The sequence below is a fragment of the Sorghum bicolor genome, chromosome 4 (genome assembly GCF_000003195.3).
Source record: "Sorghum bicolor cultivar BTx623 chromosome 4, Sorghum_bicolor_NCBIv3, whole genome shotgun sequence".
In the NCBI taxonomy this organism is placed as follows: Eukaryota; Viridiplantae; Streptophyta; class Magnoliopsida; order Poales; family Poaceae; genus Sorghum; species Sorghum bicolor.
In genome coordinates, this window is record NC_012873.2 from 66,981,982 (window position 1) to 66,996,978 (window position 14,997).

The 14,997-nt window shown below is 47.6% G+C and overlaps 1 protein-coding gene across 1 annotated transcript; it reads right to left on the bottom strand.

Annotated features, from left to right (window-relative positions):
• On the bottom strand, positions 6,595-8,198 carry LOC8084678 (phosphoenolpyruvate carboxylase kinase 2). The gene is made up of 2 exons (XM_002454701.2): positions 7,234-8,198; positions 6,595-7,117 (listed from the first exon to the last, which is right to left on the bottom strand). Exons 1-2 carry the CDS (start codon positions 8,039-8,041, stop codon positions 7,071-7,073), a joined length of 855 nt encoding a protein of 284 aa, XP_002454746.1. The 5' UTR covers positions 8,042-8,198; the 3' UTR covers positions 6,595-7,070.

Below are 14,997 nucleotides of genomic sequence, written 5' to 3' on the forward strand. Positions count from 1 at the left end.
AGAAAAAGGCTGATGACGATGGGGTACCTCTCAACTCTCATCGCTTCTTGATCAGGCCGCTCAGCTGCCGATTGGTGCTGTGCTGGTCTCGAATTTTGACACGATTGAAAAGGTGGTTAATTTGCTTCTGATAACGACTGATAAGTCAGATCAGACAAGACGTCCGTAAATCCTTATATAAATCCATTTTTGGCTGCGCTTGGCGTTGCTATCAACTCTGATGAGTGATGAGGTCAGGTTTAGATCATGAGCAGAGAGCTTGCCATTGCCTTCACAAATTAGGGATTTTTTGGCTTCATCGATCGAGTCTGTATGTACAGCAACAGGTCCTTCTCATGGCGAGGGATCATCCGGTAGTCGTCGTCCTCGCCCTTGACGAATGTACACTTGCTTTCTACGTACGCATAAGCATTAGCCTCTGAATCGGTCGATGCAGTGCACAGGCATCAGGGAGGTGCATGTGGTTACTAGCCAATTGTACCCTTGTGATTCTACTGTCGCTGGTAAGAGCGCAGGAACCAATCATTTACCGAGGAATTCATCAAACAATCGATGTCCCTTTGCGATGCCATCATCTTCTGAGGCAACGTCGCGATGCTGTCAGCTAGCGAGCAGTTGGTCCTTTGCAGGAACCCGAAGAACAGGTCAGCCGATTGGTCGCCAACCACTCCGGTGCTCTCGTCTTCTAGAGCCTATGGCTAGAGACTGAAATGCAATGCATTGCATTGCATCACCCTTCCCTTGGTCCCCTGCAAGTTGCAAGAACATAATTTCGTTGGTACTCCGTAGCAAGAACAAAATTATAGTGCTCCGTACCATGCTGAATTTCGTTGGTGGCAAGTGTAGCTAGCCACAGTTGCCTCTGCTTGGCACCTTCTCTGCAAAATGGGAGAGCAAAAGGAATCTGCAGACGGCATCGATCCTCCTTCCTGGGCAGTGGCCAGTGACAGCCCCACAACAGAGCCTGAATGATTTCCAGTTGCAGGAGCAGCAACACAGAGTCACACAGCCAATATACGTCCAGGATGTGGCAGATGGATGGGAAGAAAAAAAAGAAAAACATGGCCCAAATCCTGAAAATGCAAATACGATTCCCGGTTCCTGTGGACGCGCCCATCACATCGTCTTTTCATCTCTGCGTGTTCCCTTTGTGCCTGCCTGTTCTATCCTCAGAATTTATGCCCACGTACCAACAAGATATCATGAGAGAATCCTATGGACTATGGTGGCTGCTTTGGCCTTTGGGGGAGTACCTGATTGACATATGCTTTTTTCAGGTGGGGGTGTTGGTGCTGCACCCTTTACCAAATGCAGGTTTTTGTTCACGTTAACATCCGCCTTTCTGGCACAAACAGGAGTACAACGTTTGCACTCAGGTACTAAATGCAGCAAATTATTCATTTTGAAAAAAGACTTAAAACATATGCTTTAGGAAAAAGAAAGAAGAGCAGCAGCTCAGAATTAGTACTCTGTGCTCGCCTTTCCTGGTTCCACTAGGGTACACACCACACTTATTTTAAACAGGCTCCAACGAATGTCTTCAGTGGTGAAGTTCTGCTATTCTATTATGGACGCTGAAACTGGCCAAGGGGAGCTTCGGCCTTTACTGAATCGTAATGGCCACCGAATAAATTAGTAGGTATTGGTCTGCTTACGGAACAATGAATAATTGAATATGATGTGGATGCCAATGTGGTTTGTCGGACAGTAGCAACGAAAGAATACGACTTCTTTTTCAGCTCCGATCCCATTATCATCATAGGACGGGCAGTCAGAAAAAAGTGGAGCTCACTCAAAGCAATCAAAACTTAATTGTTTAAGATATTTTATAAAAGCGAAAAAAGTTGCAGCATTCAGAGAATCAGAGATCAAACTGAAAACGCTGGGCCATAACGTATTAGATTATCCAGTGTCGTAATCCAGCAGCATGTGCGGTGTGCTATTGGAGTTGGGGAGCAACCACGGGAATGCAATATGAGGAGAGCCAGCGAAGAGAGACAGCAGACAGCCACACCACACAAGCACATATGTGCTTGTCATCTTGTCATTTGCCTGCTCAGAGGAGGATTAGGTGGTGATTCGATATCAGACCATATCATGCCGATCAGATGCAGAGACGATTCTGCTCACTAGCACAGCGCTTGCGTCAGCGTAAATGCTGAAAAGTGAAAGTGGTGTGCTGTTAAGCCTAGCTGATCATACCTTTTGTAACGGATGTGCTTAGTGGTTCAAGAGAAATGACGCTTGTAACTTTTTAAGGGGAATTGAGGATGCACATATGGTCTTTCTTAGGCCATGTTTGAAGCAGCTCCTCTACCATGCTTGGTGTGCAGGATTCGGCGGTTGAACCCCCAACCCTTTTATAATGGTTGGGGGTACTTTTGGTATTCCTAAACAAATTATTAACTCTAATTAATTTAAAGAGTGAAAGGTTACTATAGTAATTATGTTTCACCCCTCCCACACAACCCCTCTCCCGCAAGGCCGCGACCTGGCACAGTCGCAAAAAAAAGGGGGGGCTGTCTCAGCACCGCTCACGCCGCCATCTCGCGCCGCTGTCTCACCCTCGTCGTCGCGCCCTCACCCTTGCACACGTGGATGCTGCCACCGGCGGCTCGCCCTCGCCTTGGCAGCCAGCGCCGCCGCAGCACCTAGCCTGTTTAACTATCCAGGGCCGGATTGGGCTCAGCAGACCGCCGGCCTACCCTCGGCAAAACGGCGCCACCGGCCTGCCCTTAGCGGCTCAGCCTTGTGCGGTGCCCCTGGTGGCGTGCCCTCGGCCTTGCGCAGTGCCACCGCAGGCCTGCCCTTGTCCTCGCGCTGCGCCGCGGCTGCCGGCCTGCCCTTGCTTGCGCTCGTCGCGGGGAGAACGACGATCCTCCCTCCTTCCCACCGCCCCCGCCTGATGTGAGCGCCCCTGCAGATAGTTCCAACCGCGAACATCCTCTCGTCACGGCGCATCGGCCTCGTCCTTCTCCTACACGCCGCGCTGCACAAGGCCGAGGAGAACGCCTCCATCGTCCTCGTATATTGAACTTACGAATGCAGGAATTGTTAATTGTTACTTTTACTAATGTAACGGTTTGAGCAGTGCTGTATGTGAGACTATATGGTTCTTTAGCTTTTCGGGTTATTTGTATCATTGCATATGATTCTCTAATTGAAGTGAAAGATTGCGTGTGGTTTTCTGTTTTCATGTTTCCTGACTTTGCTGTGTCTGAACGTAGTTACACTACGTTCACAGTACTTGCTAGTAGTACTCGAGAAGTGAGTATGTTGCTTCCCCTGCGTTCGGCACGAAGCACTACCCGACGACGTCTACAGCGTCGCCGGCCGCGTCCTCCTCTCCCTGCTCGGCCTTGCCTCTAGCTTGTGCTGTCAGAGTAGGAGCACCGTGGTCATGCCGAACGCAGGTAGCACGCTGCACGTCGCAGGCTCAGCGGCGGTAGCCAGCGTGTGGCCGCGGAGCAGCTCCGCCTTTGCTGTGAACCGGCCTTGCCGGGCTCCGCCTCCTCCTCGTCTTCCTCCACGGCGTCGATCCCCGCCATAGCTGTTGCGGGTGGCCTGGCGAAGCGGAGCGAGGCGGCCACAGAGCACAAGAGCAGCAGCACGCTATTATATGTTTACCATTCTACCCTTAATTACCTAAAGTAATCTCAAAAATAGAGTTATCTCACCGGGTTCATCCCACCAATTTTAGGATGCACTTAGTGCATATGGCCCCATCGTTTAGTATGCATTTGGTGTCTCTTCGATTGGTTCCTCTTGGTTCCTTTGCATTTTTAGCCGTCGGATCGGCTCTTGTGGACCGTCCTCTTGTGTCTTATGCACCCAACTACCCAAGTTCAAATCCGGTCTTAGGTTTGGGTGCCTATTTCTCTTCTTAATGAAAAACTACCTAGTTTGTCCTAGGTTGGATCTCTCTTTTTTTTTTTAAAGATGATGGCATATGCTTGGAAAGAAATCATTAATGCTGTGCTTCTGGTGGCCGTTTCGGCCCATTTGATCCACCATAATGACCATGGGGCCAACCTTTGCATTCCTCTATTGTCAGCTGTAGTCTACAAACGGGAAATTTTCGTATTTCAGCCAATATTGTCCAGTGGGCTGATTATAAAGAAAGGGCAAAGATGTCCAATGGGCTCCTCTTATGGAATGAGCCCGTGCTTTGCTCTTTTTTTTCTTTTTCTTTAATGAAGTTCCTAAATGAGTACAGGTAGTTGCCACACTCAATGAGCCCAGTTCAGGACCAAAGAAAAATGATCCCAATTAATTGCCCTACACCTAAGGTGCACCCACAATGGCCCAGCAAAACACATGTGAAGCTTATGGGCCAGGTAGACGCATACGTGCTGTCCGGCCCTATCGGCAGAGCCTTTGATGAACTGGATGAGGATGAAGGTCGGCCAAGGGGCCCAGTAGACTTGGTTCGGCCTTTAATTTTGAACGGAACCTTCCCCCTTGCTGTAAAGAAACCTTCTTTCTTTCCATCAGAGATAATAATGCGAAGAACTGAACCTGCGCAGTCGGCGCACGAAAGAAATGGATTGCAATCTAGCTTATCTTGATTTTTCCTCAAATGTAGGTCTCCTCTTCTTTCACTCCCCCTTTGTTTTTTTTTTGAGATTAACTTGCTCTGCGCTTTGCAGCTTTATTTTAGTTTAGTAATTGCAGAAAAAGGGGCTGCATCCTGTTTCCTTAAAAAAAAAGAATCCCCACTATTTTCTTCAAAAAAGAAATATGAGAAGGAACTCCCCAGTGAATCTTTCAAGTGTCGGTGTTAGTATTTACTTCCTATATTCCAAACTATAGTTCACTTTTACTTTTGTTTCATGTTAGTTTTAACCAAACAAATATATGTTTGTTTAATCCTTTCTAAAAGATACTTAGCCCAAGACCCCCAAGTAAAAAAAATTCATATTTCATACGCTAACACTGCACATGCAGTTCCACGTGCCAAGAGAAGTGAGTGGGGATGTCAACAAATATTTGCCTCCCCCAATCGGAACCGAAAGCTCAGATCAAATACTAGCAGCAGCAGCGTCGTCGTCAAATCGTGTTGCGTTGGCCGCAACTTGCAAGGCAGGCCAGCCGGCGGCATGAACGTGAGGGTGGTAGATATGTCAACTGGCATGGCATGGCAAGGCAGCCTGGCTCCCCACCCACCGTTCACAAACTTTTTGAGCAACAGAAAACACAAGCTAGTAGTAGGAGCCAAAGATACTAGTGCAACTGCCAGCAACTTGCCCGTTGCCGCTCGATCACATGCATGGGTTCCGTTTCCGTCTCGAGAGCTGCCGGCCGGCTCGGCGTTCGCGATCATGGAAACGAGAGGCGAGGCACGCGCGACGCCGGAGGAAAAGGCAGGCGCTCACGGGACACGACTCTTTCTCTGACAGTCGGAGGGAGCAGGGTGGTTGCTTCGCGAGCAGGGTGCGGACCGTGAGCAGAGCACTCACCAGTCACCATGCATGCTGCCGGTATCTGCAGTTCAGCACACTGCCGCTGCACCTGCACCTGCACCCACCAGCAGCCAGCAGAAAAAGATCGGGGAAAGAATGGTCGTGACGGGACGCACGGAACGGAACCACCAGCGGGGGAAGCACACAGGAGCTCACTGAATGCAGATACTACGGCTCACTGAATGCAGATATACGGCCAGGTCTTTTTTTTTTCTTTCGGTTTGGCATGACTTGTCATAGTCAAAAGTTCGATCAGCAATTCAGCATGCACGAAAGTTGCAGCAACTTCAGAAGCAACAAGCGCAGCCGATGGATTAACGGCTTCAGTTCAGGTAGCACCTGTCATCATCATCGAGCTGCTAACATCTGAACGTGATCACTATTAACAGATCAACATACAAAACTTGTGAATTTGAAGCAGCGAGCGAAACAGGGTGATTTCTTTTCGCCACTAAAACCATCAGTGATTTCTTTTTACCACTAAAACCATCAGTGATTTCTTTTCGCCACTAAAACCATCAGTGATTTCTTTTTGCCACTAAAACCATCAGCGGCAGCGATGCACGGGACGTCCAATTGCCCAATCGATTCCCTTCTTCTTAGTACAGTGCATGACAAGCACGGTAAACTGTTGTAACCAAATTCGATAATCATGAAATTACAGTCATACTCCCTCTGTAAAAAAAAACCAATTCTAGGACATTAACATGTTAAAGAGTCTCGAGTTTGACTATAAAAAAATTATCAATATTTATAATACTCTTTCCTTTTCAAATTATAAGTCATTTTGACTTTTTTGGTACATTCATTTAGATATGCAAAATAGATGAACCAAAGAAGATCAAAGCGACTTATAATTTGGAATGGAGGTATTAAATGAGTATTATTAGATTTATCATAAAATATTTTTATTGTGACGCTATAAATATTACTAATATTTTTACTTATATATTTAGTCAACTAAAATACATCTAGAGTTTTATTATTCCTTGGAAGAGGTGGTATTACCAAAGCAAACCGGCTGGAAATCATAGTAAAACCTTAGGGAAGTCACATCAACTTCGTGACATGAACGTATAATTATTTGAAGTCTCCACACACACAGGACGCATATTCGTTCAAGGTTCCGATGAAAGTAGAAACTGCTTAGAAGACACAGAAGTTCGGTACCAAAATCGATGAGACACGCAGGCACAAAGCTGAAGCCTGAAGCTGAACTGTACATAGATTTTCTGGGAGTTTTTTTGGGTTCCATTTTCTCCTGAACAGAGCTAGTCCTCTCTTCTTCAGCCACATGAAGGCTGTAGTACTATACATGGGTTGCAATGCAAAGATGAAGCAACACGAACCCAGGAAGAGGAAGCCCCCCAAATTCCTGCTTCGCCTAAGGATTACTCCTACTGCAGAACATGACGAACACTAAGGATTACTGCTGCGTGCTACTAATTCTACTAGTAACCAACTACGGCAGGCACTACTGTTCATTGACGATTGGCAGAACCAAAGCAAAGACATCAACTGCAAAAGGTCTCTCTACTCCTCTTGGACGAACGCCACTATCTACACTGCAGATGGAGATTCATCGGATGACGCGGCCGAGCATCTAAATCAGGCCACCGCCACACTTCCGCCGCGAGTCACAATCCATGGGTGACCTGCGGGTAGATCGAAACACCAGGGTAAGATGAGCAGACAATTCAGGCGACGAGATCTGCTGGGGATGAGGGAGCAATGGAGTCGGAAGGAAAGACAGACGAGGGCTGTTGCTTACTTAGGACTTGCTCGGCGGAGAGCCTGCGCCAGACGTCCTTGCAGAGCATGCGGCGCATGAGGTCCTTGGCCTCGGGCGAGACGGCAGGGAAGGCGCGCGGCGGGAAGCGCAGGTTGCCGCGGAGCACGGCCTGGAAGACGTCCCCCGCGGTGGCGCCGGAGAAGGGCACGGTCCCGGAGAGCATCATGTAGAGCACGACCCCGGCGCTCCACACGTCCACCTTCTCGGTGTACTCCCTGCCGGCCACCACCTCGGGCGCGACGTAGTAGGGCGTGCCGACCAGCCCCGTCAAGGGCCTGCCGTCCCCGAACCAGTCCGCGGAGCCGAAGTCCCCGAGCCTGAGCGCGCCGCTGGCGTCGAAGAGGAGGTTGTCGGGTTTGACGTCGCGGTGCGCGACCCCGCGGCGGTGGCACCCCGCCAGCGCGTCCGCGAGCTGCGCGACGAGGCCCGCCGCCTCGGGCTCCGGGAGCGGTCCCCGTGCGGAGACGAGCGCGAACAGGTCCCCGCCCGCGCAGAGGTCCAGCACCAGGTGCACGGCGTCGGCGTCCTCGAAGGCGGCGTGGAGCGCGACCACGTGGCGGCTGGCGGCCGACGCGAGGAGGTGCACCTTGGGCTCCTGCTCCGCCAGCGCCAGGTCCAGCGGGTCCGCCTCCAGCTCCCGCAGCGCCGCCTTGGGCGTCGTCTTGAGCGCGAACGGCTCCCCCGTGGACGCGGCGTAGCAGCGGCGGACCGTCCCGAACCGCCCGCGCCCGATCTCCTCGCCGATCACGTACTCCCGCAGCAACGCCTCCTCCGCGGCGCCGCTCATTGCTACTGCTCCTTGGTCCGGTCGGGTGGTTTGTTGTTGCCTCGCTGATTGGGGGTTGGCGTTGGCCGGCCTTGCGGATTGTGTGCTGGTCTGGTTTCCACCCGCCGGACGGACGGCGAGGACGCCTTTTAATGCGGCAGAGGACTCCTCACTGCAGGCTTTGGGTTCAGGTGGGGGGACTGGGTCCCAGCCTCCCAGGGATCCGAATATTCCACGCTGCGTTCTGCTGCTACTGCTAGCCGGTAGGAAAGAAAACTGATATTATTATCGGATTTGAATTTGAATTCGAATACAGATAATATTAAACATGTCGAATAAGATACGATTATATGTTAACATAATAATTATATAATTTAAGTATTCAGATACGAATACGCTATAGGATATTAAATATTCAGACTTGAATACGAACAAATCTGAGCCCTTTAAACAAATTTAGTCTCAAATACAGTTAAAAAAGATCCTCCTTGGTCCTTGCCATCGAGAGAGTTTCACAGATGGTACCACATAAGTTTAGTTCACCTCGAAATCTAAAAAATTTTCAAGATTCCCCGTCATATCGAATCTTGCGGCACATGCATTAAATATAGACGAAAACAAAAACTAATTACACAGTTTGTCTGTCCTAGTTAGTTCATGATTGGACAATATTTGTCAAATAAAAACGAAAGTGCTACAGCAGCGAAATCTGAAATTTTTTCGGAACTAAACAAGGCCTAGTTAGTGGGGGGGATATATTAGTGTGTATATTTAGAAAGCTAATCAACGGCTAATTAAATTTGACCCAAACAATCCATGATTCCAGATACGAGCTCCCCCAGGTTACGAATGTCTTGCTTACTTGCCCAATGATTCGGTTTTTTTTTCCTCGCGAAATAAATAATGATTCCATAATTTTCCTCAAAAGATAAAAGATTCTTGCGTTTAGAGTATATACAACTACTAATGTGTGTCATTGCCGGAAAGGGTTTTAGATTAGGCGAGAGGTGGTTTTCATAGATCGGGCGGTTTCGGATAGATTAATGAATAAAATGTTGGTGATGCACGTAGTATCAGACAAGTGACAGCATGGCCGATGGGCCCCAGGCGACAATGAATTATTGGGGGTCGTGTCAGGTGCATGCAGTGCAACTGCAACGTGGCCTCTCTGGAGGGGGGCCAGGTCGTCTGCGGCCCTCTCTACCTGTACCCTCTGAATGGTGGCGGGTCGGACATGCATGCATGATGCATGGTGTTCGTGACTTGACTCCATCGGATCAGCGTCTTCTTCTGTTTTGGTCTATTCGGAAAAAAAAAATTGGCTGCTGCTTCTGTTCTTCGAAGCTTAATATGTTAATTATGATCGGAATGTTCCTTCAAAAAAAAAATTATGATCGGAATGCTTCGGTGTTTATTACGGTAGCTGAGGTTGGTGACACCTGACAGGTATGGTTTCTCATGACCGGCGGCACCGGCAGTACCGAAGCGAGAGCAATTGGCTAGGACACACTATAAAATCGAAATGCAGTGGTGGTGTCGGCGTCGACGTTTGCTAGCGCGAACACAGACGGTCCATGGGCACACTAGAATTCGTCCGTCCATACACATGATTTCAACTTCATGCATGACTAGGACTGTTGGACTACCTGCCTCGTGAGCGTCTATATGCATGCGCTGCCAAATCGATCTACCGGCACCACCTGCTAGCTGCTTTCGCGTTCTTTGTACAAACAGCCTAGGAGGCTAGGATTATATCAAGTAGTATAAGGAATACTATCAAGTAGACAGCCTAGGAGTATGTCTCTGTGTGCCGCGACGTACGTGCGTGCGGGCAGCCTGCAGACTCGGCGGACACAAACAAAAATTAGGCTCGGGATGCGTGGTAGTACCGTACCATGCAGCCACCATGGCATGCATGATGCATTCATGTCACGTGTAGTATGTGTATGAATACGCGCTGAGGACCTCACCTAGTACGGATGGAGTACGATTCCATCTCATCAGTATCAAAATCAGACAGTCATTCAATGATTAGTAATTGGTTATGACTTATCAGCCAAATAAACAGTATCAATTTTTGGCACAGCTATGACATAATAACGAACAAATCAGTGAAGCTGCTAGCTAGACTTGCTACAGAGGGACCCAACGAACGAACGTTAGGCGCCGCTTCGCCCGGCCTAGGCGCGTGCGCGGGCCGGGACGGTACCGAATCGCCGCCGCCGCCGCCGTCGTTGAAAGACCCCACAGCCGGGAACGTACGCAGGCCCGAACTCGACGCCGTCGTTGGGCTGGCGGGCGCACGTACGGCGAGTTAGTTATAGATGGGACGAGTCGCAGCTCGCAAGTACGTCCATCAGCCGCCGCGCGCATGCAACGCCAAACACGTTGCTGTCCGACACCAATCGACGCCGCGTGGTCCGGACCGGAGCGCCCCCTCCACCCGCCTGGATTCTGGCCTGAATATATCCCAAACCGGAAGCCCCCGGCGCGGCAGCGCCCCCTCCACCCGCCTGGATTTTGGCCTGGACTGGATCCAAAGCTCGTCGACGACGACGACGACGCGATTTGGCCGGGCGCGCGGGTGGCGAACTGGTGATCATTAGGCAGGCACGCGCCACGACGCGGATTTGGCCGGGCTCGCGAGCGGGTGGTGAACTGGACCTAGACTGCCGGGCGACGGACGGAGAGACCGACCGCGCGCGCCACGCCACGACGCGATTTGGCCGGGCGCGCCGGCGGCGAACTGGTGATCATTAGGCAGGCACGCTCCATGCTCCAGAGACTCAACGTACGTGCGCGAATTTTCCAGCGATTGACCTCTTGTCGATTTCTAGCTAGCTCCACTTCCACGCTCCGTGGAGACCCAAGTGTCCAAGCCCAACGTACGTGTACGTGCTCCAATTTGTTACACTACGTACCACACGCCACCAGCGATCGACCTCTCGTCGATTCCTCGTCCGCGCACGTATTCAGTTCTTTGGAATGTACTGTATATAAAAAAAATCTCAGGAATTTTCACCATCACACGACACACCGGCGACCGCCCAAACTGAATCCAGTACTAGCCATTCATCTAGACCGGAGGTGTGGTGACGTCACTGAACCGCGGAGCATATTTGTTTGTTGTACAGGAAAAGGAGAATAGTGGCGATGGTTATGCATGCATGATTGCCAGTTTAATATTCGTGGTGATAAAATAAAGTAGCAGATATGGAAATGACGATTTGTGTATATGGCTAGTAGGCGCGGAAGTATATAGCAATATATACTAGCACTGTGCACCGGCCTGGCTTTAATTTGCTGGCGAGCTGACGACATGGCATGCAAATTTTTATTCCGAGTTGGAAAAAAAAAGGAACGGCATGATCTTCATATAAGTGAGTGAGAGACATACGGCTCGATCGTCAGGTCACCTCTCGGTCGTCACCTCTCGATCGTCTTTAGTCTATATCTCTATGTAACCCGCCTTCTTTAAAATGCAACGAAACCTATGCGTGGAATCTCTCTTCTCCGTAGTTTACCTAACAAAAATCTCTACCACATCACAAAACCACTAGTCCTCCATGCCATCTTCGTTTTGTGTTGAGGACTTCGTTGGTAATCTATAGATTACCTGTGAATCTTTTTGTATCAACTATGTGTAGGTTTATTGACCATTCTCTTCTGCTTAATGAAAAGGGACTATATTCCCGGTCGCGAAAAAATCTTTAATTATTCGTTACATACATGCTTTAATTTGTTTTATTTAGGTATGATATATACTCTGTCCTTCAAATTATTGTTCATTCTCGATTTTTCTGTCTTGAGAGTTCCTTAAACCAGCACATGCAACATCATCAAACTTGTTTTCTTACATTTCTCGATAAAAACATATTTCAATAGTGTGTTTATTTGAACTCGTAAATGCCAATTTGTTTGTCTAAAAACTTGATTAAAAATAAAGAAGTTTGGCTTAGAACAAAATGAAAGAAAAGTGACAAAAAACAATTTAAAACGAATAGAGTAGAGGGTGTATCCGTGTATGCATGCGGTACAATGTTCCCTGGGAAAAACAACGCGTGACAGAGACCACTCACCAAATAAAAGACGAGTTTTAATTTAGTTTCAAGGCCACTAGCTAATGGTGGTAACGGGAGCTGACTAACTAGATTTTGTCTATTATGGATGGATTGGCGAAAGAAATGTTGGCATCCTCTGATACATATGATGGAAGCAAACTCCAAATTGTGGGATGTTTGTGTTTGTATATATAGTAGGCCTGGCTCGCTGTCAGCCGGTGTGTTCCGCTGAGGCAAGCAGACACCTTTGGTCACTGCCTCATAGGGCGTGTTAGAATCGGTGTTAGAAAGAAGAATCGACGCCGGCTACCTGCTGCTGACATAGTACAATACTTACAGTATAGTTTTATTTTCTCGGAGCAAACAAAATACGTATATATCCCGATACGTCTATCCTTCCGTAGACTTCGGGGAGAGCAGGCTGAGCAGCGATGACGGTACACCGCGCGCTGTACATGTGAAATATCATCATTCAAATTCAGCAAACAAACAAGTCAGTGTGACGACGACGACGACGACCCATCGATCGAACTCCACAAGCCAGGAACGCCCAAATGCTTTTCTCTAGCTAATACTACTATTTATTAACCTGTATCTTTCTCAGCCACTTGGTTGGTCTGTAATTAGTCTGTGGTCAGATAACGACGTCTATATATACTTGGGCGGTAACGTATATAATCCATTTTTTACGCGCCAAGCGAACAAGTCATGCGGCGGAATGCCACCGCTGATCTGTGAGAGCACGCGCGCGGGCGCTAGCTAGGAATTAATGGACACCGCCTATTGGACACGAGCGGCGTTGTTTTTTGTTAGGCATATATGTGTATGTGAGTACGTACATGTCATGGGTGACGCGTAACTTCATGCATGATTTTCTAGATTAGATTATCAGGTATATCAGCATCATATCTAATTTAATTGGATACATATGTGACGATCAGTTTATTATTTTTGTTTGATTGATCAATCTTTTTATTTGTTTGCGGGGTGCTCTCTCTCTCTCATTCCACTCTTCCTTCGTTCTTATTATACCATTCAATATACACACATGTAGTTTCTTGCTTGTGCATTATTGTGTCCTCTCTGGCAAGTAGCTAGTCATGCCACTGTCCTCCTCTATAAATCGTCGTTTACATACAGCGTAGAGCGTATTTCTTAGGTCATTCTCATTTCAGGTTTTATGGCTCAGTTTCTAACATATCTATATTTTGAAAATAGTGCAGAAGAGTTTTATCCCTATGAAACTCTCTCTACTCCCATGAAACTCTTATCATCTCTCTTTATTAATTTAATATCATATCAGTATATTTAATATCTATGAAACTCCAATGAAACCCTATTGAAACCGGCCTTATTCATCGTAGGGACGGCGAGCTGAACTAGCGCCATGCATAGACATTGGACGGAGTAAATTTATTGAGGTGAACTAGGGCGTGTTTAGTTGGTGAAGTGAAAATTTTCACGACAGTGTAGCACTTTCGTTTGTTTGTGGTAATTATTGTTTAATCATGGACTAACTAGGTTCAAAAGATTCGTCTCGTCAATTCCGACCAAACTATGTAATTAGTTTTTATTTTTGTCTATATTTAATACTCCATGCATGCATCCAAAGATTCAATATAACAGGCTCCCAGTTCTTTCTCTTCTTTCTTTTCTTCCTCTACAACTTTACTATATTATTCTTGAATAAGCTAGTGATTATTTGAGGCTTACAGTATGGTATACCGAGGGCTAACTCTACAACTTCAGGTTGTTGAATCGAATATACCTTCTATATACCTAGCTTAGAGTATTGGAACCTGTTAGGTCGATTGCTGAACCGGACTTGACTTTGACGCGTTGGCTTTGGCTCTGGCTTTTCCTATATCTGAATGTTTCGGAAGAGTCCCCGTGGCTATCCTGCGCGAAAGAGGAAGAACTCAACTCTTTTGAAAAATTTTAGGTTTTTAGATTGACTAGCAAAAATGTCCGTGCGTTGCAACGGGAGAAAAAAAAGTTATCAAATCTATATCTATATTTCTATTACATATAATTATATATAATAACAAAGCGGCAAAATAAACAAGGCCCTAACGAACCCCATCTCTGCGGAATGAAGCGACGATGGGGCGCTCGTTTCCAGCTTCCGATCCGTTAATGTTGATCCACACGTCCCGGCAAGACTCCCAGTCCTCTGCGCTCGCTCGGTCCACGGCAGCCACCACTGGATACTGTACGATGTTGGAATTTGGAAACATATCTTGCTAACGACAACAGACTCAATTGGCCATATTTAAGAAAGAGGGATCAGGAAGGAAAGAACACTAGAGTGCCACAGCTAACTGGAGAGACAACCACATTCTAATGGGCAAGAGCGAGACTAACCAAACACTTCTTATCATGTTTCAGAACACGTACACGTATAACTTCATCCAGCTGCTCCGATCCACCAAAATTATTCTACCAAATAAAAACCAACACCCGGGCACGCAGCCATCACAAAAAATGGGGTGCTAACAGGAAACTAGTAGCTAGGTGTAAACTCCAACTCATTTCGTTCACACTCTCAAAAAAAAAAGAAGAAGAAAAAACTCATTTTGTTCACGGCTCTAGCAAGCGTCCTCTCGCCGTGATGCACTGTCCATGGCCGCAGGTCGCGCTGGCCATTGTTTTCTGCAGCAAATTCAAACTGCTGCGGATAGTCACAGTTCATGAACTCTGCTCTACTATAGAAAAGGGAGAGTATATTCTTCTAAAGAAAAGGGTATCAAAGAGTTTCATTGAGAAATTGTCTAAGTGTACGTGATGACAATAGGAAGTTTTGGCTTGACAACAAACACTATCATCAAGGAATTTGTAGCGTGCGCGTACTTGAAAAGAATATGAGGAAGAGGATCCCTGCATTGGAAGATACTCTAATTTGCTAGCACAGTACCA